This window comes from Pan paniscus, chromosome 5, assembly GCF_029289425.2.
Source record: "Pan paniscus chromosome 5, NHGRI_mPanPan1-v2.0_pri, whole genome shotgun sequence".
Taxonomy (NCBI): Eukaryota; Metazoa; Chordata; class Mammalia; order Primates; family Hominidae; genus Pan; species Pan paniscus.
In genome coordinates this window covers 60434204-60461318 of record NC_073254.2, presented here as the reverse complement: position 1 = coordinate 60461318, position 27115 = coordinate 60434204, and the positions used below count along the sequence as shown (strand labels likewise).

Sequence of the window (27115 nt, the reverse complement as noted above, 5' to 3'; positions counted from 1 at the left end):
TATTTTCTGGTTGAAAAGATAGAGAGAAAACACATCTTGCTGAAAGCTAATCACATAATTGCAAGCGCTATACAGTAAAAGTCCTCGATACCCATACTCTACTTATGTTAAATTTGTTTCTAAGCCTTGTTTCTGTTCTGCCCTTTGGTATGTCTCTGAGACACTGGTCTTTTCATGCAGGCTACATTTTGAACAACTAGAGTAAATGTGTCTGGCCCTGAACTGTATCATAGGACTGAGAAGAGAAAAGTAAAACAGGATCTGTTTTACAACTTAGTAGAAGAAACTCATGTTACAGAAAGGTCCATAAGAGCTAACTAGGAGGACATAGGGGAAAATTATGCTTCTCATTTTAGCTTTGTTCTTATCTTTTAATTCTTCAGCAGGCCTCTTCTCTGTGTAGAAGAGTCAGCAGAATTGCATATAAGGTTGACTTTATAAATAAAACATGTCATCACCAAATAATGCTTACATTCTGTCCTACGAATCCTAGTTGAGACCTCAGAATTTTCTATACTATGTTTCCAGCAGCCTCCTTCAATAATTGGGAGATGAAGCACAAGTTGCAATGTTTCTTTGCCATTCCTGAGGCTCCATCAAAAAACAATTTGAAGGGGCTGATCCTAAACATTAGATAGGATCTAGAAGACTATCTGTCATTAATGCTCGAAGTTCATCACGTAGCATCATCTGTTCTAAACATAGTCCAACAATAGCAGGCTTCCTTCCTTAGGTGGGTCTTGTACGTAAAGGAAAGGTTGGGACTTTGGCTCACCCTGGCTTAAGATGGTAGAAATAGTTTGGTGGGGGTTGGGGTGGAGACGAGATGACCATAATAAAATTTTTTAAAAAACATGTACAACAACCCTGTTTGGCAACTTCAAACTAAATAAGATACAAGTGATATGCTTTGTTGATTGTCAACAATTACATATACTTCTACTCTAGACCTACGGATGGAACAATCTCTGCTAGAACTGGAAATGCATTTTCACATATTCTATATACCAGATGGCTGATTTGAGGAATCCACTCTGTGGATAGTAGTATTAGAATGTGGTACCCAAAATGTAGTTCTTTTTGTGCTTGTGAATTTGAATGCCCCAAGAGCATCATAGCAAATTCTAAGACTTACAGAAAGGATCCAGTAGAGGAAAAAGAACAATTTCTGTACCTCATTTATTTTGGAGTCCACCAATGGGGCAGTTTTGTATTTTTATAATGGCCACTTTCAGTTTTTTCTCCTAGACATAAAGTGGAGAATTTACATTAGAGCTTTTCATAAGCAGGGATCACCTCTGACTCCTTTGTGCCCAATGAACAAGTGAGCATAAAGAGAATCAGAGAATTCAGATGTAGGCATCGTCTAGTTGTCCCTTCATTTCATAGGTAAGGGTGCAGAATGCCAGATCGAGACAGTGACTTGCTCAAGGGCACATTCATCTTGCAGAACAACTGGGACCAGTATGCAGGTCGTCTGACTTCCACCAGTCAGGCAGAAAAGCAGGGTGGGCAATCTGTCTCTTGTAAATGCAAAGGAACTTGTGAGAGAAAATATGGTAGGGCTTGGAAAAATTCCCTTTTTGAAAATAACCACTGACTCCTTCATCTCAGGTTGTGGCTTCCTGGGTGAGGGCCTGGACTATTGTGTGTGTGTGGTATAATTACTGGGTAGGTTTAATTTTTATGGGAGTACAATAAAGAGAACATTTCCTGCCTTACTCTGCCATTTGAAAAAGATTTTCATTTCCCCTTTTGGCCTGGGGATTACAAAAGACAGACTCCTTTCCAATTACAGCTTGGTCTGAGCTTGAACATATAACTCAGCCAGCAGCAAGTTCAAATTGATTTTTTTTCAAGGCTGAGAAAACGAAATTGGGTCTTCTTGACAGAAAAACTGGCTTGGTTTTTTGTAACCGTGAGGCTGTTTTCAAAGCTCCCTTCTAAAGCAGAAGATATAATCATCCAGGACTAACCACAGTCTTCACTGTAAGTTCTATAGGGGCTCAGAAGAAATTAGTTGGGTGGGCCCACATGACAGGGGCACTTGGCTGGGAGAAACATTTCCCTGTTGCACAGTGGCAGAGAAGGACTTTCTCCAGACCTGTGACCTTTAATGTGCTGGCTGGGGGTGAGGAGAGGGAGGAAGGAGGAATGGGCCCAGAGGGCAGAGTGACCTTGAAGACGGCAGATGCACTGAGTGCTTTCTGCCAGGCACTGCACCCCCATTTTACTTGTGTTATCTCCCCTAATCCTCCCAATCACCCTAGGCGGGAGAAGAAGGAACATAGTGAGAAGAGACAGCTACACAGCTTCCCTTCTACCCTTCCCCTGGGAGCTCAGGAGCTGCAATAGGAGTGTGGCTTTCTGTCTTTACCCTGAGTAAATCCTCCACGATTAAAAAAACAAAAAAAACAAACCTTGATGTGAATGTGAATCCGTACCATTCAATAACCAGGCAGGATTTTTCTTCCTCTGTCTTCAGCAGTTTACTCTTTTAAGGGAATAAAATGAAAGATAAGCAAGGGTTAGCAGGAACATCTCTCGAAGATGACTTTCCAAAGGATTCAGTTCTGTTTCTCCTGTCTTCCCTGATTATGTCTAAATTACATACGTTCACGATTTTGACTGAGATTTCAGCCATCTCCATTCAATAGCAAACTCCATCCCTACCGATCGTCTATGTGGCCTTGGAAAAGTCATCTGAAGTCTTTGGATCTCAACTGCCCTAGTCTGAAGGAGTTGGATAGAGCAGGAGAGGGTGGGGGCGGGGACATGGGGTGGGGACAGCCTTCCAAAAAGGGTGCTTCTTCAACTGCTTTTTAAGGTAAGGTGCTGAGAATACTATGGAAAGATGCTACAGAGAAGTTGTGAGAAGGCAGAGCCCAGAAGCAGCTAGCAAAGGTGGTCACAGGTGGTTCTTCCTTTGTGGCCTGATTTTCCTTGCAATCTACAGTGCTGGCCCCTCCCCTGCAGACCCAGCTGCCTGTGTTTTCAGAATAGAATGCTAGTCCACAAGCTCTTTCATCCTCTCGGCAAACATTTATCCAGCCCGTGCTGTGAGCCATGCATGGTGCTGGGAGAGAGGACTGTAGTAGCTTGTGGAGTCTCTACTCAGCCATTGGAATTTTTAGGTGCAAATAAAAGATTTAGTTATTTTCACCTCCTCCTAGCCACATTTTAGGAACAGAGTGTCTTTCAAGCCCATCTTTTCTAATTTATCCACTTTAAAAATAACAAGATTAAGACCCAGAGAGGGAAAATTACTTGCCCCAGATCACACAACTCTTTGTGCCAAAACTAGGTCTGGAACGCAGAACTCTTAATCTTCTGCTTTTTATTACATTGCCCCGAATTGCTTAAAGGGCTACCCAGGGAATTCAGTTCACCAGGGAACATCTTGCCTCTCCAAACATTCTTGCTAACAAAGATCTTACTGCACAAGTATAGGAAGATGTCACTATTACAAATTCATAGCACTCATATTAACGGCAAAGCTAAAACATTCCTATAGTCACCCGCCTCCAATTAATTAAAAAGGAATGTGTTGTTTTTGAAGTCTTGCCCTTCCAACCAGCCTTGAAGTAATTTTAAATAGAAAATTTTAAATGGAAATTAAGGCAGTTTTGTGATAAGAGTGCCTGCCCTTTGGTCTGGGGCATCCATTGTGTGAGCTAGTTTTTCAGAGCTGCAGAAGTAACAAGTTGGCAGGATCTCACATAGGAGATAATAGATAAAAACCTACATGTCTGGTTTCAGGACCCCCAGGAAACTATTGTTGCCCTTCTTCCTTCTTTCCCAGTTCTTTAATCAGTTTCTGGCGGACACCTGCAACCCCACTATTGAAGCTTCATCTCGTTGCTTACATTCGGGCCATGATAAATAAAAGTACCCCAGGAGGAATAAGTGCTTAGCAGTTACCAACAATTCATACTTAAATGTGAATGCTTTCAGAGTTGGCATTGAGAGATACAAGTGGGGAGAGGCATGCTGGCCAAGAGTGGCTGAGGGGTTTAGAGATGCATGATGGTGGAGATAGCAGATTGGGAAAACACAGAGACCCCCAGAAGATGAGCATTTGACTGCCTTATGGCTTTGCCTGTGACTAGGCTGGGGTCCTCAGAATGGAGGAAGAAAGGGAACTAGAGAAATTCTGCATGGGTTTTCCTAATAGAGCATGAAGAAGATCTGCTTGGAATTCCCTGCACACCCACTGATATGGTTTGAATGTGTGTCCCCGCCAAATCTCATGTTGAAATGTGATTCCCAATATTGGAGGCAGGGCCTGGTGGGAGGTGTTTGGATCATGGGGTTGGTTCCCTCCTGACTTTGTGCCCTCCCCATGGTAATGAGTGAGTTCTCACTCTGATAGTTCACAGGAGAGCTGTGATTTAAAGGATCCTGGTTCCTCTCTCTCTCTCTCTCTTGCCCCTGCTTTTGCCATGGAAAGTGCCTGCTCCCATTTTGCTTTCCACTATGATCATAAGCTTCCTGAGGCCCTAACCAGAAGCTAAGCAAATGCTGGCATGGCACTTGTACAGCCTGGAGGACCATCAGCCAATTAAACCTCTTTTCAATATAAATTACCCAGTCTCAGGTATTTCTTTACAGAACGCAAAAACAGCCTAATACACCTGCATTGTGCAATCCAGCCTCCAGGCATGTGCTTATGCCATCACTTCCACCTGGATGGCCTTACCTGCCACTTTGTATGAATAAACTCTCTTACCTTTGAGGCTCATATTAGGCATTGTTGCTGCCCCAAATCCTTCCGTGAACCCTTAGGTGGGCTCCTTCCTGTCCCCACTCCACCCATTCTCTACTACTACTGCACTTCAGTGATGACCTGGCCATCATGTCTTTACCTTTTGCTGCCTCTGTTGTGTGATAGCTTCTCAAGAGAGGGACCATGTCTCTTTCATCACCACATCACTACATCCCCAGTCTCTGGAACCAAGCTGGCCCTTGGTAAAGATGCCCATCTGGCTGTGTGGATCCACCCTGCCCAAGTGGCCAAGTGCCTGCATATAGTTGAGAGTGGAGATACAGCTTGCTGGTACTCCACGCAGCCAAGAAAGCCCAAAACAGGACCTTATGAGGACCCTGCATTTTTTAAGAAGCCACATTTTTCACCATGGCTGACTAGAGGAAGGTGGCTGGAGAGAACAAATGTGGTTGGGTACATATGGCCTGTGGTTGACCACATGAGAACTTGAGCCCAGTGACTAGGGTTTCTGTACCCGGTCACAGCATACTCTGTCACCCTCAGGGAAGACCCACCTGGCAGAACTTAAGAGTTCTGTGTGGAGACGCAACCATAAAAATATCAGTTGGCATGTGAAGTTCTTGGCATTGTTTATGGCTGCATTGACTTGAGGTTCTTCAGACATCTTGATCCAAAATGGGCTCTCCATGCCCTGAACAACTCAAAATGGTGCACTTCTTTCAGGGCCTGTGCAGGGATGGAAGGTGAAGAAGAACAGTGTAGAAATGGGGTGGGAAGTAGGAGTGGGGCCAGGATGTGAAGGAGTTTCCAGTTTAGGTAAGGAAAAAGGAAACAAAAAGAGGAGGGAGAAACAATGTCCTAAGTGCTACTGTCGGTGGTTGGTCCAGCCCGTCACACATCTCCTGAGCCCAGAGACTCTGATTCTGCATGTCTACAGTGAGGTCAGGGAGCTCATTTGTTTCTTTGTTTGTTTAACAAGCTCCTTTGGTGATTCTATTGGACATCTCCCACTGTGGGCACCACTAGGTCAGAAGTTGTCAGTCCTGACTGAACATTAGAATCACCTCGAGAACTTTGAGGGAAAAGAATTCTGATGTCTGAGCCCTACCCCCAGACTAATTAAATCAGAATATCTGAGAGTGGGGCCTGGGCATTCCAGTTTTTAAAATGCTTAGTTGAGTGGAATTTTCGAGCTCTAAAAACATACTTTGTTGACATATTATAAACTAGTAATTTTGCAAAAACTTTTTTCATAAGTTCTCAGATGTACATGACCCTAATTAATAAACCTCAGGACTCAGATTTCATTTTAGTGTCATAAGCTTTCAATTTGTTATATTTGAGTTTGGGATTCATGAGTGATTATTGAAGCCAACAGAGAGCTAGGATGACAGATTTTGGGATGTCTCTAAAGTCTTTCCAGCCCAGCTTATCCTATTAAGAGGCTATATTCAAAACTCAACATTCAGACAACCAGAACAGAAGGGCAGATGAGTAATAATTGAGGAATCTCAGCTATGTCAGGATCCCAAACACCAACTTTTGTAGGAGTAGCAGAGCTCAATGTCAAGATATCCTTGTTTGGTATGAGGATTATAGGAATTGCAGGCTTATTCCTTAAATATAGGGGGAATGGATTCACGATCAAGAGCTGCCATTAATTTCCATAGCATCTTGTATAACAAATAAGAAAAATGTCAAGAGAGGAAAGCAAAGCTTTTGACAGTGGCCTCATTAAGTGGAAAACATATTTCCTGTATTAGGATGGGGATTCTCCAAGGGAGGCTTAAGTGAGGAGACCTCTTCTTCAAATTATACCAATGTGGAAAGGAGTTCTGTTTATTTGAGGCTATAGATTTGTATTGCTCTTTGGTTTCCTGTGTTTTGGTACATTTCTGAGGTGGAAGAATTCCAGATTTCAACTTTCCTGAACCAAGCATTGAGAGCCTTAATCAGGTCTAAAGAATAGGATGACAGTACCTTAAAGAGCTGTGGAAATGTTTCTGGATGTTGAGAGAACACAAAGGCTTCCAATAAACTTCAATAGAAAACTTCCAGGAATCTGTCCCAGACCTGATCCCTTAGCTTCAACCATCTATATTCCTTGGGTTCCAGCCCTTCTCATCTTTGACTCTTGAACTACTTGAAAAAGGTGTTTGGTTGGAGGGTGTTGCTTTTCACAGAAATTCAATGGTCTTATAGAGAACAGACATGCATGTATCTATCATTGTACCAATAGTTAACCAAACATGAGTCACTTTTCCCTGTCTCCCTTCATAGTAAATGCATGACTGACCTAGTTTAGGAACACTCTCCTCTGGCCAATGAACAATAGCTGTAGTTCTTCCTGTATTTTCTTTCTTTGTTGAATTTATTGCTTCATACACAAAACCCTGAACGCTAGGTACTGTTGAACTTTTGTGCCATCAAAGAGAGGTCTATTGACTCTTCACCAAGGCATAATATTTCATAAATAGGGTGTTTAACAAGCTCTTCCTAAATGTTTGTCTTCTGTGGCCATAAAGACAGTAGCTGTAAATGTATAAAGTAAATACTATATGTTTTATACATATTGTCATCCAATTATACAACTCTGCCACCAATTTGAAGATAAGGGGCCTGAAGCTAAGTGTGTATGTGAGTTGCCTGCTGAGTAACAAACCAGCCCAAAACTTAGTGGTTTTAAACAATGACAACATTTATTTTGCTCAAAAACCTGCATTTGGCCAGGACTTGGTTAGAATGGCTAATTTTACTTCACTAGATGTCATTTGGGACAATTCAAAAGCTGGGGACTGGAATAATCTGAAATCTCATTCATTCTCTTGTCTAGTTGTTGAGGCAATCTGTCATCTGAAAACGTTGCTGAGACTATTAGCTGGAACACTACAGAGAACCTCTTCATGTGCTCTGGGCTTCCTCACAACATGGTGGCTAGGTTCCAGGGGCAAGCATCCCAAAAGAGACAGAGAGAGAGACACAGGCAGAAGCTGTATCACCCCCTATTACCTAATCTCAGAAGTCACACATTGTGTCACTTCTGCCATATTCCATTCATCCAGGCAGCCACAAAAGCCTGCCCTATTTTAAGAAGAAGGGAAATGTGGACTCCACCTCTAGCTGGGGCTGTGGAAAGGTTATGAAGGACATACGGGATTGGAAATAGTGCTGCAGACATTTTTTCTGCTCGTTGGTGTCAGGGGAGGAATTTGAACCCAGGTTTGCATGAGTCTATACAATGCCCTTAATACTGTACCACAGTATTCTGTGAAGCTGAGGACTGAAATCTGCCTCTACTGCAATGGAATTTAGCTGTTAAATATTACACCTGGGCTAGTGAGCAGAAACAGCCAAACTTGGAGGCAGAGAGTGTGGACTTTGGGCTCTCCCAAGGCATGGTGAAGGTTGATAATATTAACATATGAGAACGATTCTGCCTTCCCAAGATTGGTGGAATCACTTGGAAGACATACCAAGGCCATCAGTCTTACATTTCTTGAGTACTTACAGGTTTCTGAGAGTAGATAAATAAAACAAATCACTGAGTCACATTCATGCTAATGGACCATAGCAACTAGATTATTGGAAGGTCAGATCATTTAGTTTTGAAAAATAGTAATAACAAGGCATATTGTCTGATTTATAAGAAAACCTCAAGTATCTAGTAACTGGCAAGATATTTAATTGAAATGAGGCAAATTCTAGAATAACATATGACACTGCAGTGAGATAGGCTAGGAGGTGGAACCAACAAGGGAGACTTGAGCCAAGCAAGCCTTTCAACATTTTCCCTTGTTTTCTTTCCTTCTCTGACTTTCCTTTCTACTTTTTTTTTTTTTAAGCTTAGGGTAAGTAGCATGTTTATAGGCCTAGAAGCCAGAGTTATTGCTGACTTGGGAAGGACAATCACGTTCTCAAGATAAGTTCTCCAAAGAGCACCAAGCATGGAGGGGAAGAGTGGTGAGCTGAGAGGGCAAATGCCAGAAAAAGGAGGATGTCAGCAAGAAAAATAAGGGGTCCACAGGCAGGGCCAGTGCATAATGTGCAGTGCCTACTGCCAAATGAAAATGAGGGACCCTATGCTCCAAAATTATTAAGAATTTCAGGATAGCAACAGCAGAGCATTAAACCAAGTTTAATGGGGCCCCATGCAACTGCACAGACTGCCTGCCTGTTAAGCTGGCTCCTCCCACCTAAGAGGCACCAAGTGGCAAGGGAGGCTGCAGATGGCTGAGCTTTAAGAAGAAAGGATAATCAAAAGTTTTAGCTATAAGACGAATATCAGGTAGGATGAAGACACAAAGGAAAAAAAAAAGAATTGATTAACCCACAAAGAGATTGAAAGACAACAATTTCAGAAGTTGTTAAACAGAAGAAAGGCTGGCAAGAGGTTTAAAAGAAACCCATTCATTTATTCAAATAGTGGGACATGAAAGAATAGAAAAGAAGCCATGTGGGAGTAGAAAGAAGGGGCTGGGAGAAGGGACAGTGGTGATGAGTTGGAAAGGGCAGTTCTTTCTCAGAGAGTGTGTGAAGCACAGGAGGGTGAACATACACTCAGTGGCAGATGGACGTAAAGCTCAAGGCAGGCTAAAGGACAGACACCCCAACGGGCCATGAACACAGTGGCACTGTGCAACATACAAAGTTGTAGGCAGCCTTGGGCCCAAAGCCACCATCAGACCAGGCTAGTTATGCATCAAAGGCACCACTGGATCCTGCTCACTTAGAGGCGTAAACCAAGGAGCCCGCTAAGTCTGGAGCCTACAAGTTCTTTTGGGAGGGGACATGTACACAACTATATTCAATTGTTTAAAAAACCATCTGGTGCAGATGACAGCTACTGAATTAATAGGTTACCTGAATCAAGTAAAATATTTAAATATGCCAGGTGTAATGGTTAACTTTATATATCAACTTGGCTGGGCCATAGTGCCCAGATATTGATCAGACATTACTCTGGATGCTTCTGTGAAGGTGCTTTTTTTTTTTTTTTTTTTTGGATGACATTAACATTTAAATTGGTGAACTTTGAGTAAAGCAGATTGCCCTTTATAGTGTGGGTAGGCCTCATAGAAAAAAAGACTGACCCCCTCCTCTGAAGAAATGGGAATTCTGCCAGCAGGCTGCCTTTGGACTCGAACTGCGGCTCTTCCCCGAGGCTTCAGCCTGCTGGCCTACCCTGCAGATTCTGAACACACCAAGCCTCCACAACTGTGTGAGCCAGTTCCTTAAAATAAATCTCTCTCTCTTCACACCCCAACTGATATGTATTATATATATGTGTATATATATATACACACACACATATATAATATTATGTTATTATAATGTATTATGTAAAAATAAGATGTGTATACGTTTCTCCATATATAGTAGATATAACAGGATGTGTGTGTGTGTGTGTATGTGTATATGTACATATATGTGTATGTATATATAAATACACACACACACACATACATGTTGTGCTGGTTCTGTCTCTGGAGAACTTTGACCAATATACCTAGAATTCTTCATATCACATTGCACAGGTAGTGGTCTACATAGAGCTAATTAAGCCCATACATTAAACTTTAGATAAATGTTGAGGATCTCTGCAGCCTCAAATGTATACCTGTTACCTGTTTCTTGAATGAAAAATGCCTGGGTGACCCCAGTGAATTAGGCCTTTTGTGGCTTCTGAGAAAGGAAATGTTGATTTCTTCAAGGGTAGACCTCTCTATCCTCATGTGGACCATGTACCACCAAGTCCCATCCCTGCTAATTGAAGTCTTGCCAACCAAATTATCGGAAGGATAGACTGTTTGGTATTAAAAAAAAATAGTCACAACTAGAAATGTTGTCTGACTTACACTAACTAATTAAAAAATGGGCAGCTGGAAATATTATTATAAAGAAAGCTTCTTTGTCTAAACAGTTTAAATGAGCTATTATGTTTAAAGAAAGTCCTCTTCATGTGGCCTTTGCCACTTTGCCACTCTTTTCTAGAGGACAGCAGCCAGTGTGGTCTGCTCAGAACTGAGAGTCAGGAGTTAGAGGGACCTGATTCTGCTGTGGGAACCAGCTGTGCTACCATGGGCAATTCCTTTAACCTTTCTGGGTCTATTTCTCTATCAGTAAAAAGAAAGAACTGGAGTATAGCATTCCTGAGGTCAGTTACAGCCCTACTGTTGCATAATTTTTATTTATACACTTAACAAAATTATTTAATCACTTGAGTCCTCAGGGACAAGTTTCATTGGCGACAGCAACAAAAAGTGGAAATGTGACGTAAGTGGTGACTTAATTATCTTTCTTGAGAAAACTGAGGTTTCTTTCCTAATACTTCATCCAGGACTTAACCTTGCCAGGTTTTTAAAGAAGTCAAAGGTCACAAAAATCTTACATTTTGAAATAACAGACATTTAAGCATCTGATGTAGTCTGGGTCCAATCAGGAGTGAGAAACTACATGGTAGCTTAAACAGGAGAAATTCAACATGAAGTTTTAACTAAGATAAAAGAGTAACCATGACATATAAGGAAACTCTCTATGGTACCCTAGGGCAGAGGGAGAGGAGCCAGGGAAGGACAAACTTAGAAGTGGTTTGGAACCTGGCACAGAAACTCACTGGTTTGATCAGGCCAGAGCTGGTCTGGAGTTGCTGAGCAAGCAATAGCCCACTCCCCAGAGTTCAGGCAGGGAGCAGGCAATCAGCATCGGTACAGCATGCAGCAGGATCTAGGTGTTAGTGGAGAAGAAGGACTTCAGGACATGTGGGGCTTGCAAAGGGGGTGACCAAGCTGTGTGGACACACTGGCCATAGGCCGGCTGGACATAGGCTTAATGGGGACTTTGGTTTCTGTGTCAAGAGTGCTGGGAAGGTTATTGCCAGGCTGAGGCTATGAGGTGCCAGGGGGGTTGCATGCTGAGCCTATAGCTGGGGTGGCTCCACTGCATGCCCTCACAGCTACACTGCCCACCCCCAGCCCACACCACAGCCAACAAGAAAGCCTCTTCCTCCTGCAGTGCCCCTCTAGTTCTCCCTGGTGAGAAAGTCTAACTTTGTGCTCACTTTAAAGGAGAAATGTTTAAAGAAATTCCCCCTGTTCTCACAGAGCATATATTCAAGGGTGCATTGGAGCTGAAAGGCAGTAAATTGATAACTGACTCATCTATCAAGCTTCAATGTCATCTGGTCACTTCCTATAATTCCTTCTTGGATCCTCTCTGAATGATTCCTCCCACTTCTGGACTTGGGTACCCTCGAGTGACTTTTGGCCAATTATTAGCTTCCCCTTCATTATCTGGAAACCAAGTATTACATATCTGGTGTGTTCATGGAATGTCTTAAAACAATGGTTCTCCAATGTTGTTCATGGACTTCTGGGGTCGCTAAGAGGCTTTCAGGGGTTTTAAGAGGTCACAACTATTTTTAGAGTTATATCAATATGGTATGCTTCTCTCTCTGGGATTGGTATTTTGTGGGTAAGTTTACTAGTGTTTCAGCACAAATCCAAGCAGTGGTATAAGTGTGACTAGCCAGTCATGCATGTGCAGAAAAAAAAAATAGCCTCAATTATGAATGTCCTTGATGAAGCATTAAAAATTATATAATGTGATTAAATCTCAACCTTTGCATACATGTCTTCTAAACATTCTGGTTGATGAAATGGGAAATGCACATAAGCTCTTTGGCTGCATTCCAAAGTCTGATGGTTGTGGAAGGAAAAGCACTTGTATGATTGACTTGCCAGCTGAACCAGCTGCCTCCCTCACAAAGCAGTTTTTACTTGAAAGAGCAACTGGCTGACACACCATGCTTACTCAGACTTAATATTTGTCAATATTTGCTTCAGCCTGAGAGGCAGAAGTTGCAATAAGCTGAGATCGCGCCACTGCACTCCAGCCTGGATGACAGAGCAAGACTCTGTTTCAAAAACAACAACAACAACAACAAAAGCCCCATATACCCCAACTAAATACCAAGAGATTAAATGTGGAAGCCGACTTCTATTAAGTCAGATGTTAAAGATTTTGTAAAAATATAAAACATTGCCACTTTTACTAAATTTCTTGTTTTTAGAAAATATAGTTATTTTGTGTTAAGATGTTGTGTATGTTAATAGACACATTTATTATAGCATTTTTCTAAATATTTAAATGTTTTTCAGCTTTAACTTACAACATGGTAAATATCAATAACTATCATCCACATAAACAAAACCTTTCTGGGATCCTCAACAATCTTTAAAAGCATAAAAGAGTTCTAAGACTAAAAAGTTTGAGAACCACGGTCTTAAATAAATCTCCATTTTCCACTTGAATTTACAAAATTGCAGGAAGTTATAGGTGCAGTGGTTGAGGCCAAGAGGAGGTAACTTATCTAAGGTCATTCACATAGTGAAGTAGAGGCAGAGATGGATCTAGAACCACAGTCTCCGGCTAGTGTGCTACATAACTCAGGGTAACCATGTATGTATGTATGTAGTATGTATGTATGTATGTAGTATGTATGTAGTAGGATGATTTTCAGAATGCCAGTGAGAGAATTTTGAGATCCTCAAGCCACAAAAAGGGAGGGACATCACCCTCCCCTCAGCATGCATCCATTTAAATAGGCACTGAATATAAAGTAAGTTTCAGGTGCCTGTGCTTGTTGCTGCTGAAGACAAAGTAAATAAAACTTCAACTATGTTTTGAGGGAGCCAAGCTCATCATATATGGAGAGAGCTCACATGAAAGGCAATATATAATAGCATATAATATGAAGTATCCAGCATATAACAGATGAAGTGCAATCGTACAGCCTATATAATTACATTATGCTACTACTACTGGTATCACCATATGGAATATTATATGTGGCATGATATTTTATAATAAGTTGTTATATACACTGTATCTAGGGAACAGGAAGTACTTTAGGATTATAGCTGGCAATTGTGTTCAAAGCAGAATCATGAGCTTGGGAAGTTTGCCATTAGCTGTTATATGTATATATATATATATATATATATATAATTGTCTTTTTGACACTTCCCTGATTGCATCAGTTTCCAAGAAATTGCTATACATAGTATAGCTGATAGCAGCAGAAACGGATTCTCTCACAGTTCTGGAGGCCAGAAGTTCAAAATCAAGGTGTGGGCAGAGCCAGGCTCTCCTTGTCTCTTCTAGCTTTTGGTGTCTGTCACCAATCCTTGGCGTTCGTTGGCTTGTAGATACATCACTTCAATCATTGCCTTCATCTTCACATGACTTTGTCCTCTGCATGTCTGTGCCGAAATTTCCCTCTTCTTGTAAGGACATCGGTCATGTTTAGAGCCCATTCTAATCCAATATGACCTCATCTTCAAGTTGATTCCACCTGCAAGGACCCTGTTTCCCAATAAGGTCCCATACACACATTCCAGGGGGACATGAATTTGGGGGAACATGATTCAACCGAGGACACTGTTTTTGTGCCGGTCCCTGGCCCCCAGTGCTCAAAATCTCTCTGGAACAAAGTACACCTGGGTTTTCCCTCACATTTTTCAGGATGTGGGGCCCAACTGAGCCCCACCTGGTTCTTCTCTGTTGATGTTTCAGATGGTCGTCACAGATCACGATATTTAACCCATGAGTTTAACAAACAATTTCTTAGGGCCGCAAGGCTGTTGGGATTTGAAGGGGAATAGAAGAAGCTGAAAGAGGGACACCCAGACAGTGAAAGTAAATGGTAGCATCCTCGCATATTTCTATTGGTCTTTGACAATTTTTGTTTACTAAACCCAGAATCATAGTTTAATACAAGATTAATAAGACATAATGAAAATATAGGGAGCCATGAAGGATACTATGCCCTATGCTCCTGGCATAGCTGATTGCACACGGACCAGAGGATGTCCATACAATTCAACGCCAGCCCTCCCCAGCACCTGGGGAGGACCTGTTACCTGGCTGGACCCTCAGGCTGGCTCCAGGCATGCAGCTCAGAGCACTGGATCTCTAGCCAGACCACCTGCGTTCGTCCTGGTTTCACCACGATGATAACCTTAGGCCAGTTATTTTATCTCTCTGTGCCTCCATTTCCACATTTGTAAAAGCTGAAAATATCCCACTTCACAGGCTTCTCATGAGAAATAAACAAGTTAATAACACATGTAAATCCTTTAGAACAATGCCTGACAATATAGATATGTTATTATTAACATTATTATTATATGAATTTTTTATGTAGTTGAGAAGTCCACTATTTTGCTAGTTCCTCCTTCAATTCCCTTATCCTCCCACCACCACCACCAGAGGAAAACAGATAACAGTATATGGATCTGGCTTCTGTTTTTGTTTTTGCTTTTTTCTTCAGTTCTCCTCTTGTTACTTCCACCATAACTGGCCCTGGGGGAATTCTTCCTGTGTCGGGATGTCTTAAAGGACCGAGAACCTGGTACCTGTCAAGTGTTTCTTGAGAAGTTCCTAGGGAACGTACATCATAAACTCAAGTTAGCACCAAGCTATTATTAAATTGATAGCCACCTGTCTGAGTGTGTTTTATTGGTAACTTTACCTCCGTGGGCAGGTGTAGCGCCCACATTGTACCCTCCTACCTTTCCCATTTTATATAATGGAGTCCGTGCTTTCTCAAGACTCAGGGGTGGGTCTGCTTCCAGCACTGAGGAAAAGTGAGAACTGAATAGGGAGTGGGGCTTTTGGTGTAGTTAAGAGGGAGGTAAAATAACTGTAATTTCATAGCAATTACATACAGCCAACACTGTCAAAGGTTCCAGTTTTCCATTATAAACCTGAGCCCCTGCTGGGAGCAATTTGCAAGGTAGAAAAAAGCACACAATGAGGTTCTAATGTATGAAAGAAGGCATCGCTGCCTCCCCATCTGAATGCCACAGCAAAACAAACCTCAAGGGAGAAAACAGTGTGTTGAGCTTCGGGAACGCATTTGTTTTCTCCCTTTCTTTTGAAAAAAAAAAAAAAACTCAGTAAGCCCCCATTCCTGGATATTGGTCGGATTGTTTACAGCTTTGTACGAGTCTTCAGTACCCCAGCCCACACAGGCCCTTCCTGTCAGTGGAATGCCCTGCCAGGCCACCTGCGGGGGCCATGGTTTCCAGGGCAGCCAACATCAGAGTCTGGAGCAAATGGGTTATTTCTTCCTCTAAGTATTATGTTGGGGGCCAATGAACCACCCTATGGAAATGAATTCTACAGAGACCAATTCCCCAACCTTTTTTGTTTGTTCATAGGTTTGCTTGAAATTAATTCTTTATGAAATTCAGGGATCTGCAGCCCACTCAGAAGTGCAGTAAAGATGGACTTGCTTTTCAGACCTAAAAAAGCCTACTGTTTTAAGGAAGGGAAATGAAATGACAGAAGCACAGAACACCCAATAATAATTCTGTTATTTTTACATATGTTCCTGTCTTATCCCCGAGCCCACCTACAGAAGGCCATAAGCTCCTTGGAGGAATTCAATTTTCAATCCCCTGGGTAATTTTCTCCAGTGTCTTGCACATAACTGATAGTCAATATGTATTTGTTGAGTAAAAGTGTAACAAATGAATGGATTATTGACAGTGAAGGCCAAGTACTAGCCAGAACTAAGTGGTGTATTGATTAAAGCCTTGAGCTTCCTGATTACCCTCCATATAGGGAGATGGGATCAAAGTCTGAGATATTTATATTCATGACATCCAAGGACCGAGGAGTGGGGGAGGGTAAACTACAGAGGAACATATTTTGGCTAGGTAGCCGAAGAAAAGCATTTCTAATTGTTAGAGCAATCCTCAGAATGAACTGCTTTGAGAGATATTAATACAAATGACTGGTCAGTGGAGATATTCAAGCAGAAACTAGATGATTACTTGGGGGTGTAGATGTTGGCATTCCAATATCATTTGTGTCAGACTAAGTGATGTTGCAGGTCTATTTTTACCCCAAGGGTTCTATGATTTCATAAAGTTATGATTCTGCATAATCATCAAGTTCAATTCAGCAAGTATTTATTGAGCCCTTACATGCTGCCAGGCATTGCCCTGCGTGGACATTAAGGCAAAAACGAATAATATCAGGCTACCGCCCTTTGAAGTTGCTGGGACATGGTTTTAGTAAGGTCTCCTCAGACCTGCATTTGGGTGTTACAATCTTATGTTCCCCTTGCTAATTGCACCTGCCCACTCAGGACACTGGTTCTCTTCTTTCCAGGCTGGAATCGATGGAGAAAGCATCGGCAACTGTCCTTTCTCTCAGCGCCTCTTCATGATCCTCTGGCTGAAAGGAGTCGTGTTCAATGTCACCACTGTGGATCTGAAAAGGTAACGTACGTTGCATAAATGAGGAGTATGTTTAGCTGCATGAACAGAGAACCTTCCATGAAGGAGGGCAAAAGCCTTCCATGGCTCCCAGCAGCCCCCTGCTCACACGTCATTGTCCAGAACTGTGTCTCAGGATCCAGTCTTAGCTACAAGAGAGTCTGCAAAGGCAAGTATTTCACTTGGTGCCCAGCACTTCACTGACCCGATTAGCAAGTTACGATTAGCAAAGAAGAAGCAAGGAATGGACATTAGCATTGCAACTAAGTGTCTGGTGCACATATGGGCACAGACATCTAAAAACATAGGATTAGTCATTTCAGTAGTACTAAGGCCATCATCCGTGGGACCCTAGCAGGACTTCAGGTGTGAGAGTCTGAGTCTTCAGAGAGTTGTGATCTAGACCCTTTCCCATGCTATGTTCCCAGCTTTAGAAGTCCTCAGTGTGACAGTTCTAGATTACAGGCTTGGACGAAAAGCAACTACTGTTCTGTTTTTAGAGTGCAGTTTAATGACTTACAAACACCAGGAGCCACACTCTTTTCACTCCTACAGAATGTATTCTGTTTCCTGTCTTCCACCTGTTGTTTAAATGTGGAACAGCTCGAGGCTCACCCCATAAGTGTTCATCTTCTGCCTCTACTTTCATCCCTGGTGAGCTTGGCATATTCTCCTTGTTATCTTTATGTGAATTGTTCTATACCCAGAGCCCTGCTATCATCTAGATAGTTTCACTTGGATGTTCTCTTATCATGTATGTCTAACATTGTATACATCAATTTGTATCCTTTTCCTCTGAGTTGAGCTCTTCTTGAACTCCTTTTTTCTTCTATTTTCTTTTCTTTTTTTTTGAGACAGAGTCTCACTCTGTTGCTCAGGCTGGAGTACAGTGGTACGATGTTAGCTCACTGCAACCTCTGCCTCCTGGGTTTAAGCAATTCTCTGCCTCAGCCTCCCGAGTAGCTGGGATTACAGGAACATGCCACCATGACAGGCTAATTTTTGTATTTTTAGTAGAGACGGGGTTTCACCATCTTGGCCAGGCTGGTCTTGAACTCCTGACCTTGTGATCCACCCACCTCGACCTCCCAAAGTGCTGGGATTACAGACGTGAGCCACTGCTCCTGGCCTTTTTCTTCTATTTTCTAGGCACTAAACACTTCCTGCTCCTTTCTATTGCTGCCTTCATTGTTGATCAGTAGCCAAGTCTAGAGCATTCTCCTATTGCACTCTCTCTTCCTCCAAACTCTCTTTTTCATTCTCAAAGCCTACAACTGGTTCAAGTCTCACCACTGCCACCCTGAGAGTCTCATTGTTCTTCAAACTGGTCTTCATCTTTCCAGGTTCACACATTCTCTTTTCCTCTCTCTCTGACCCATCCTTTATGTGATTCTAAGGTTATTATTCCTAAAATAATGCTTTAATCAGGCCACTTTCATGCACAGGAAACCTTTGATATTTCCCATTGTCCATGGACTTGATGCGTCCGAAGCCCCGATTTGTCTTTTCCTTCATTCTTCCCAACACTCTTTCCCAACACTTCTCACCGTGACCTGTCTACTCTGTCAGGCTGGCCTGCCTTCTACTGTTCTTCTTCCTTTGAGCCTCCATCCCTTGGCAGAACTGCATCCTCTGTCTGAAACAGGCCCTCTCTTCCTTCTTGTCCCTGGCCCCAGGCTCAGCTTCAGCCCCATCCCCTCTGTAAGGCCTACTCATACCCATCCCACCACACTCATACAAGCACACCTATCAACCCAACCTCCCTCCAGACTCACCCAGCACCTGTTGTCTATGTTGCCTTGTGTCGTGATTTAGTGTTTCATCAAGTTCTGAGGTCTGCACCCCTAATGCTTTACAACTGGTAAATGCTTTCTTATTAAAAAAAAATCACATAATGTATAATCCTGTGAAGGAGGTCTTACTTCTCTGTGTTATTTGAGAAATAACTGAGACAGATATATATGAGACTCACCCAAGATGCCAACTAGAAATTAGAGGGGCTAAACGCCATCTGCTTGGTTCAAATACTATGCTCTTCATAATACCTCAGTTATGAAGTTTGTTTCATCTTTCAAATGAGACCTTCAATCCCTCAAGGACAGACTGGAATCGTGTTTTAAGTTTGTTTGTATCCTCCATAGCAATTAGTTTTTCACAGGTCCTCAAATACTATCTGTCAAATAAATGAACTTGCATCCACTATGCAATTAATGTCTGCGATAACTAAAGAGAGCAGCAGACTTATGAAAAAGCAGCTTCCTTCAGTGCAGAATTGGAGGTGTTTGGATTACCATGTGTGAGAGAGGACTTGTATGTTTGCTGGAGAAGAGAGTGGGAGAGGGAACCACCCCTGCCCGCGTGCTTCAGATGGTTTGGTTCCTCCTTCACATGATCACACCTGGTCCAGCCAACACCCCTTTGACGTAGACCAGGCATGTAGCACCACTCCATTTTTACAGATAAGGAAACTTTCTTACTGCCCCCTCTACCCATGAACACACACATTAATTTCTAAGAAAACTGATTTATTTTCCTGGCACTACACTTTAGTGACTGAATAATCTTGAACTTTTCAGAGCCTCAGTTTCCTCATCTGTACAATGGAGACAGTGTCTTCTTAATCAATAGGATTATTGTGAGAATTTATCGAGGCAGGCCGTGTAAAACATTTGCAATCGGTCCTGTACCTGACTCATAGCAAGAACTCGTTGCGTGTTGGCTATTCTTAGAATTATCACTGGGTTCATGGAGCTGGCAATCCAGTAAGGAAAAGAAGACCGATCCTCATTACATAATTCATAAATCATACCTGGCAATACGTCATCCAATGCTAATGATATAGTCTCAACTATAAATGCCGAAGCAGGGTCAACAAAGACAGAGGGCTGCAACTCTAGCTAAGCATCGGTGGCCATAGGCAGTACTTCCCAAGGGCGTCTGACTCCAGTGGCCACAATTCTCCAGAATCCCAGGAAAAAACCCACCACCACCACCATCACCACCACCACCACACATTCCTGTATCTGTAAGCCACAGAGAGGTGACTGAGAGCACACACGTTGCTGCCTTGTGTCAGCTCTAAAAAACAGGAGCAAATAAAGAATGTCCTTTCATTGTCTAAAATGAGGGACATGCACAAAGTAAACAAAGGGACTAAGTAAATTAGATTTTAAAAATACTTTCCGTCTCAGTTGTCTGAGTTCCAAGTGCCTCAGAATGCAGCTGGAGAGTGTGTGTGTTTGGGGAGGGACATGGGAGTAGCACAGTAATTGAAATTCTTCTCTTCCCCTCCCAAACTGATTACGCCAGGAATTTGTTTCATTACAGACTCCTCTACTCCCACTGTTTACTTTTTTACAGTTTCTGCGTTTAATGTTTTCCACTCCCGACTCCCACAAGAAATGTGGCATTCTCAGAGAGAGCATTTGGGGTGAATCCCAGCCCCGTCTTGGAAGTCGCCACCATCTTCCCTCCTCTTCCCTAAACATTTTTAGTGTAACCCTCCCCTTTCCCATTTTCCCCAATCTGCCAAACCTTCTTCCCCCTCATTTTGCTCCATTCTTGCTCTTGCATTCTGACCAGCTGGCGCAGACACAGAAGCACACTCCTGGATATTAACAGGACCTAGCCGTGTCAAACACAAGGCCACTTTCCTTTCCACTGCACTTGGCCTTCCTGCAGGTAGTCAGTGTGCTCCCCAGTGCACGCCAGAAATGCCACTTAGCACTGCTGTGGGCTAAGTGCAGGAAGTTCAATTAATTGTTCAGTTAATTAATTGTTCATTCATTCAATTGGGACTGCGTTCCAGAATTTCACCCACTTCTCCATCATCTAGGCCTTTCTTTCAGGATAATTTAGGACTCTTGGGTCTCCTCTTTCCCAGGGGGGAGAAATGCACTGTTGCTTTGGTTATCTTGGATTTCTTTAAGTGTCTGACCCAGAAACTAACAGGCACACCAAAGAGCTTTCTGTCTTCTTAGGGACCAAATTTGCTGCCTATTACATATATATGTATGTGTTACCTAAAAGATCCTACTGGGCCCAGCAAAGTTTGCTATAAGAAGAAATAACTTTCATAAATCAAGTGATCTATTTGAATTCCATCACAAAGCAGAAGTTGCATTTACTTAGAAAATAAATTGTTTTTAACTTAAGATAACATTTAAGTAACCCCATAATTTTTAAAAATAGGCACAATTTCTGACTCCTAGGAGATTTTTGATTTATGTATGTTGAACAGAATTTTTAAAATTTAAAGAAAAATAACTTCTTTCTAGTAAATCTAGTAAATGTTCTCAAAATAAGTCATATTTTGAGAACAGTAGACGCTTGAATTAAGTTAAAATACTGTGAAAGGTAGACTATGGTGGAGCATGAATACTGTAGCAGTGGAGTTGCCTACTGGTTCTCCCCACATTTAACTGAAAGCGGAAAGCCTTCATAACTGGATTGAAGTTTTTACCAATTTGAGACCAACATTTGATTTCTACCTTTGCAGCTAAAATCACTCATTTTTAAACTTAAAATGTATGAGTTTTTATTGCTGTTGTTGTTTTGAGACCAAGTCTCACTCTGTCCCCCAGACTGGAGGGCAGTGGTGCCATCAACGGCTCACAACTGCCTCGAACTCCTGGGCTCAAGCAATCTTCCTGCTTCAGTCTTCCAAGTAGCTGGGACTGCAAGCACATGCCTCCATGCCCAGCAAATTTTTGTTTTGTTTTTTTTTTTGTAAAGATGGGGGTCTTGCTATGTTGCCCAGGCTGGTCTCGAACTCCTGGGTTCAAGTGATCCTCCCACCTCAGCCTCCCAAAGTGGTGGGATTACAGGCATGAGCCACTGTAGCTGAATCAAAAATGCATGCTTTATTCATGTAGCCATTAAAAATATGTATCTACTGAGGGCCTCCTATATGCCAGGCATGGTTCTGGGTCCTTTCCCTCATGGAGCTTGAATCGTAAGGCTTTCTCTCAGGTATCTTCTTACTCACCAGTAGGAGGTTCTTGGTTCAGAATCCTTGGTAATAGCCTACCTGGTGTTTGTGGAGGAATAATCTTAGCAATAAGAAGACTTTTGAAAACATCTTCATTTAATAGTTTTGTTTTCAATCTAATAGTTTGTTTATTTTCCTGGCTGCCCAAAGGCCATATCAGGGGCTGTTTGTAACTCAAAAAGAGTATTCTGTTGAGTGTGACAAAAGGCTGACCAGTGTTAGACATTAGTTATTAGATATTAAAATATAAGTTACACACAATAGAAGCATCTAACTTGAACAAATGGCCCAAACTCCCAATTTTTTGTATCTGGAGATATTTATTAGGAGAAAAGTATGATCTAATTCATTAATTTTTAAAGTATGGAATTATGTGTAGCGCATTTTTGTTAGGCAGATTGGTGAAAGAGCTTTTAAAAGCAAAACCCCACCTCTCCCCTGGGTAATTAAAGCTTGGATCTGACTTAGATAGTCACCTGGATTCTCTCCATTTTTTCAATTCTTTCATTTTTTCAACTCCTTCATCTTGACTTGTTCCTCTCTCACTGACTCCACTGGACACACTTCCTGGGTCACACCACATTCTTTCAGAACTTTCTCCAACCTCCCCTGCCCTATACTGCATACCATAAATCTGTTTCACCTGACAGGCGTGTTGGATAGAACAGGTCATCTAAGTTACAATCAATCTTAGGTTTCCCAGAACAGGAAGCACCCTGCTGTAAGCCAACACCTGAATCTTGCTCTCTCTACAGAAAGCCAGCTGACCTGCACAACCTAGCCCCCGGCACGCACCCGCCCTTCCTGACCTTCAACGGGGACGTGAAGACAGACGTCAATAAGATCGAGGAGTTCCTGGAGGAGACCTTGACCCCTGAAAAGTAAGGATCTGTTTCTTTCCGGGGCTGTTGAATGGGAAGGGTTCATGCTGGATCTATAAAGTCCTGGTGTTAACTTTGGGCAGATGCATTTCCAAAGGAACCTCACCAGTCCAGAGAACAGGACCCTTTCTTCATAGAGAGAGCCTAGGACCCCCAAAGGGCTGCCAATCTCAAAACCACTCCACAAAATCCACTCAAGAGTAGATATGGCCTATGAACAAGAGCCAGTCACTCCTACCTACACAGAGTGATTTTAGGAGCCCTAGGATACCAGGCCTCCCTCGCCCCAGTATGTTCCTTCTCTCCAGCTCACTTTGCTTGGAAGACGTTGAAGTGAGGGCAAAGTTTCCTTCATTTCAGAACCAGAGCCGAAAGGCTGACAGAATGAAAATAAGTCAGGAAAGGGTAACCCAGTGACTTAAAACAACATCCAGGGTCTTAAACCTGACCAAATCTGGTCTGAGTCCACAATTAAACAGATGAAAAAAATCAACTAAAAGCAGCAGCTCCTCTTCTGCAAACAGGTTCAGGGAGAGTATAGACCAGAGAGCTATAAGTTCTTGTTGGGTGACACATTGCTACTGATGGAAAAGAGCAGTAAAAAGAAGACAGATGGCTTCTAAAATTTACCCAAGCTAGACTTGTTCATTAAAGAATACTGTTATCAAGGATTAAAACAATCACAATTTTTGAAAAAACTAGAAAAATAATATTACATATAGAGTGAGGCATGAACTTTATCCTGTAGGGTATTATCCTGTAGTGAGTCCTGTGGGATATTCTGAAAGGGATTGAGCACAGGAGGTGGGGAGTCCGTTTTAAGACCTACTTTAGAGGTTGAGGGAAGTCAGTATCCTAGAGGACCGTGAAACTGGAGATAGAGGAATTAATTCTGGGGAGCCATTGGTGACTGTCCAGGCAGGACAGAATGAAGGGCTAAGCCAAGACAGGGCAGGAAAATCGGGGGAGAGGAGAAGGAAGGGTTCAGGACATACTGAGTAAGTAAAGTTAGTGAGATTTGACTACTAAAAACCACCATCCTGCATTTATTTTAAAGTTTTATTTATTCATCAACACTTTTACAGCCTTCATTTTGTGTCAGACACCATTCACAACACTTAGCTAATATGATTCATTTCATCCTTCTAGCATCCTAGGTACTATCATTATCCTCATTTCACAGTCAGGACAGGGAGAGAGTAAGTCACTTACCCAAGGTTGCACGTCTAGTGAATTGCTGTTAAAAAATTAAAACTGCCAGTCATGCTCCAAATAAGCCTTAAACAATCATATATTCTTCCTTAAAAATATTCTTTGTCATCCATATTCAGTCAGCTTATTTGCACACTGAGAGTGAAAAAGCCACCTCAAGCCCATTGGAAGCAGCTGAGTATAGACTTTAAATAAGTGCATTAATTAAATCAATAGGACAGCCCCACATACACACACACATCTCTGAAGAGGACACCAGCCAGCCACTTCACTGGAAGTGCCCTGAGGGAGCCCAGACTCCATCCCCCTCCCCGGGACTCAACCTCATTGCTGGCACTGATTTGAAATCCCACATGAAAAAAAATGCTCTTTTCAATAACTAGAGTTTAGACTTTGCCTGGGAGACCCATAGAGGAAAGTTCATGATGCAGTTAACGTTTTCCCTCTTAGAAGTAACACAGGCACTCAGGAGTGGGGGCTTCCATCATGATCATTAGGAAGTGGAAAGTGGAAGCAGTGAGGAGCAGAGGGGCCCATTTGGTCTGTTGCCAGGCAGTGGATGGAGGGGTGAGGGGCTGGGGTACAATCCTAGTCTGCTAGTGATGTGCTGTGACCTCTTGAGCCAGTCCCTTCACCTCTTGAACCAGTCCCTTCTCTGCTCTAGGGCTCAGTTCCCTTCTCTGTGACAGGATATCTCCCAGAGCCCTTCTTGCTCTCTGATTCTTCACATGCCCTTTAGCCAGGTTCCCTCACCACTACCACACCACCCCCAGTGCAACTGTGCCTTTCCTGGGCTGCTTCTCTAACTCAGGGGTCTCCAATCTGCAACTGCAGTGGGACCACAAGGTGGGCAGAGATCGCTGGAACTGTATGCCCCATGTGTCCTTGAATATTCTTCCAGAGGCGAGTCATCATCTGACTTCGTCATCATTTCGTCAGATTCTAAGTTTCCATGATCCAAATAGAGCTGGGCAGGGCTGGATGTGGACCCTCCCTCCACTCCCTCCTCTCCACCTACCTTCCCTGTCCTGAGCTCTGCTCCCACTGGTCCAGGTCCTTCTCTGGACTGCAGTTGTGTATAGGAGGTTTTATGAAGTGCATTCCTGCCATGTTAGTGACCTAACAATCCAGTACTCTAAGGTAGCAGAACCCTTGATGCTGTTAAAATGCATATCTCCAGAAGGCTACCAAGGTGGGGGCGCTAAGGGTGAGGCCATCAAGTATTCCAGAGCATCCCAGGATTATACCTTAGATGCCTTTGCACCCATCAGACTGAGGCAGGTGCCACAATTACCTCCCAGTAAATGTCACCAAGCCAGTGCCTCAGCCCCATAGAGACCTGCTGGTCTGCCCAGAACAAACCACCAGCCTCACCAGCTTCCCCTCAGGCTGGGAGATGGAGTGGCTGGGAGGTTGTCAGGCCTCTGGAGCAGGACAGCCTGGCCTTCTGGTTCTCTAGGGGGCAGCAAAACCCTCATAACCATTCACCAAGCGCTGGTCGGCCATATGTTTCTCATCATACCACTATTTGTAAAGGCTGCCAAAAGCCAACACATTATGGGAGCCTTTTTCCCTTAGCTTTATTTTTTAAAGGAGAAAACCACATACAAACACTCCAACCATTTTTTTCAAATCACATTTGATCCCAGGGAGCATTTGGTGTCAAAATGAGGAATCCAGGAAGTCTCAAGTTGTTTCTAAATGAGACTAACATCCATCCCTCTCCTTAGATTGATCTAGTGAACACTCGACAAGGAAGTGTTGTGATTAATGCTGGGATTACTGTTGAGACATTCTGGCCCTTGCCTTTCATCTCCTGGAGTGGCCAAAGGTTCTAGAATTCAGCACTGAGAGTCAGGAGCCCTGCCTCTGGCCACCTCTCTATGAGTGTTTGTCATATGACCTTGGGCAAGCCTCTCTCCCGCTCAGACCCTCCTTGCCTTCTCATCTCTAAAATGAGGGGGTGAAACTACATAGTCTCCAAGATGCCTTTTGTTGCATGTTCCACAATTCCATGAGTTTCTCAAAGTACTCTTCCAGAGCTGGTTATTGTCTCAAATAATCCTAGAACATAGATGCTGTAATAAAAATTCAGGAGGGTAAACTGATACAGTCTATTTACACAGCATGTCATTTAGTCAGTCATCTAGCAAGAATGATTTAAGTATCAACAGGGTTCAGAACACTGACAGAATTGGAAGACAACTTGAATTCATTATTTTAAAAAATGTATAGCGATAACTCACCACAGTAAAAAACAAGAAAGTTCTGACCCTCTGGGAGGTAGAGAAACAGCCTCCAGACCTCCCACAGGATGGCATGGTAGCTGGGGGCAGGAGGTTTGGAGTCAGAGTGACTCGGGTTCAAATCCATACCACTAGGTTGTGCTATGTTGCAGTAACAAAGCGGCCATAAAATTCCAGTTGCTTAACAGAACACAGGTTTATTTCTCACTTGAGCAAATTCTGAGAGGGTAGGGTGGCCCTCTTCCATCCTGTAGTTTTTGGAATACATGCCCTCCAAGGCTCCTTCAGCAGGGAGAGAGAGAAGAAAGATCTCCCAAAGTGTTTTGCAGGGCCAGGCCTGCAAAAAAAATGTCATGGTGACATTACTTTCCTTCCTATGCCATTGGTCAGAATCCACACATGATCCCAACTTAGGTGAGAGAGAAGCTGGGAAACAGAATTACATGGCTATTTAGTGAGTATGCATATTCTCCGCTACAGGCAAATGACCTGAAATCTCTAGAATCTTTAATTCTCACATCTTTAAAACAAGAACCATACTGTTGATCTTATAGGGCTATTGTAAAAAATAATACTAATGAGCCTAGAGCCTGATATGAAGTAAGAGCTCATTAAATGGAAGCTCAAGGAGTTAGAAAGAGTGGCCAGTGCCTGTTTTGGGTCTGTCTCCCAGGTGCAATTGTACAGACAATTGGTGACCTTAGGTCTTAAATCCCCAGATCCTAGGGGATATCTTTTAATGAATAAGCCAGGCCTCTTCCACCTCCAGAGAT

At 42.7% G+C, this 27115-nt stretch overlaps 1 protein-coding gene across 3 annotated transcripts in view; it reads left to right on the top strand.

Annotated features, from left to right (window-relative positions):
* Window positions 1–27115, top strand: part of CLIC5 (chloride intracellular channel 5) — a 117750-nt gene that overhangs the window by 43812 nt on the left and 46823 nt on the right. For all 3 annotated transcript variants that reach the window (XM_003833212.4, XM_055113661.3, XM_055113660.2), the window contains exons 2-3: window positions 16907–17016; window positions 22759–22884. In XM_003833212.4, the coding sequence (XP_003833260.1) occupies window positions 16907–17016; window positions 22759–22884 (236 nt within the window). The remainder of the gene's footprint in view (window positions 1–16906; window positions 17017–22758; window positions 22885–27115) is intronic.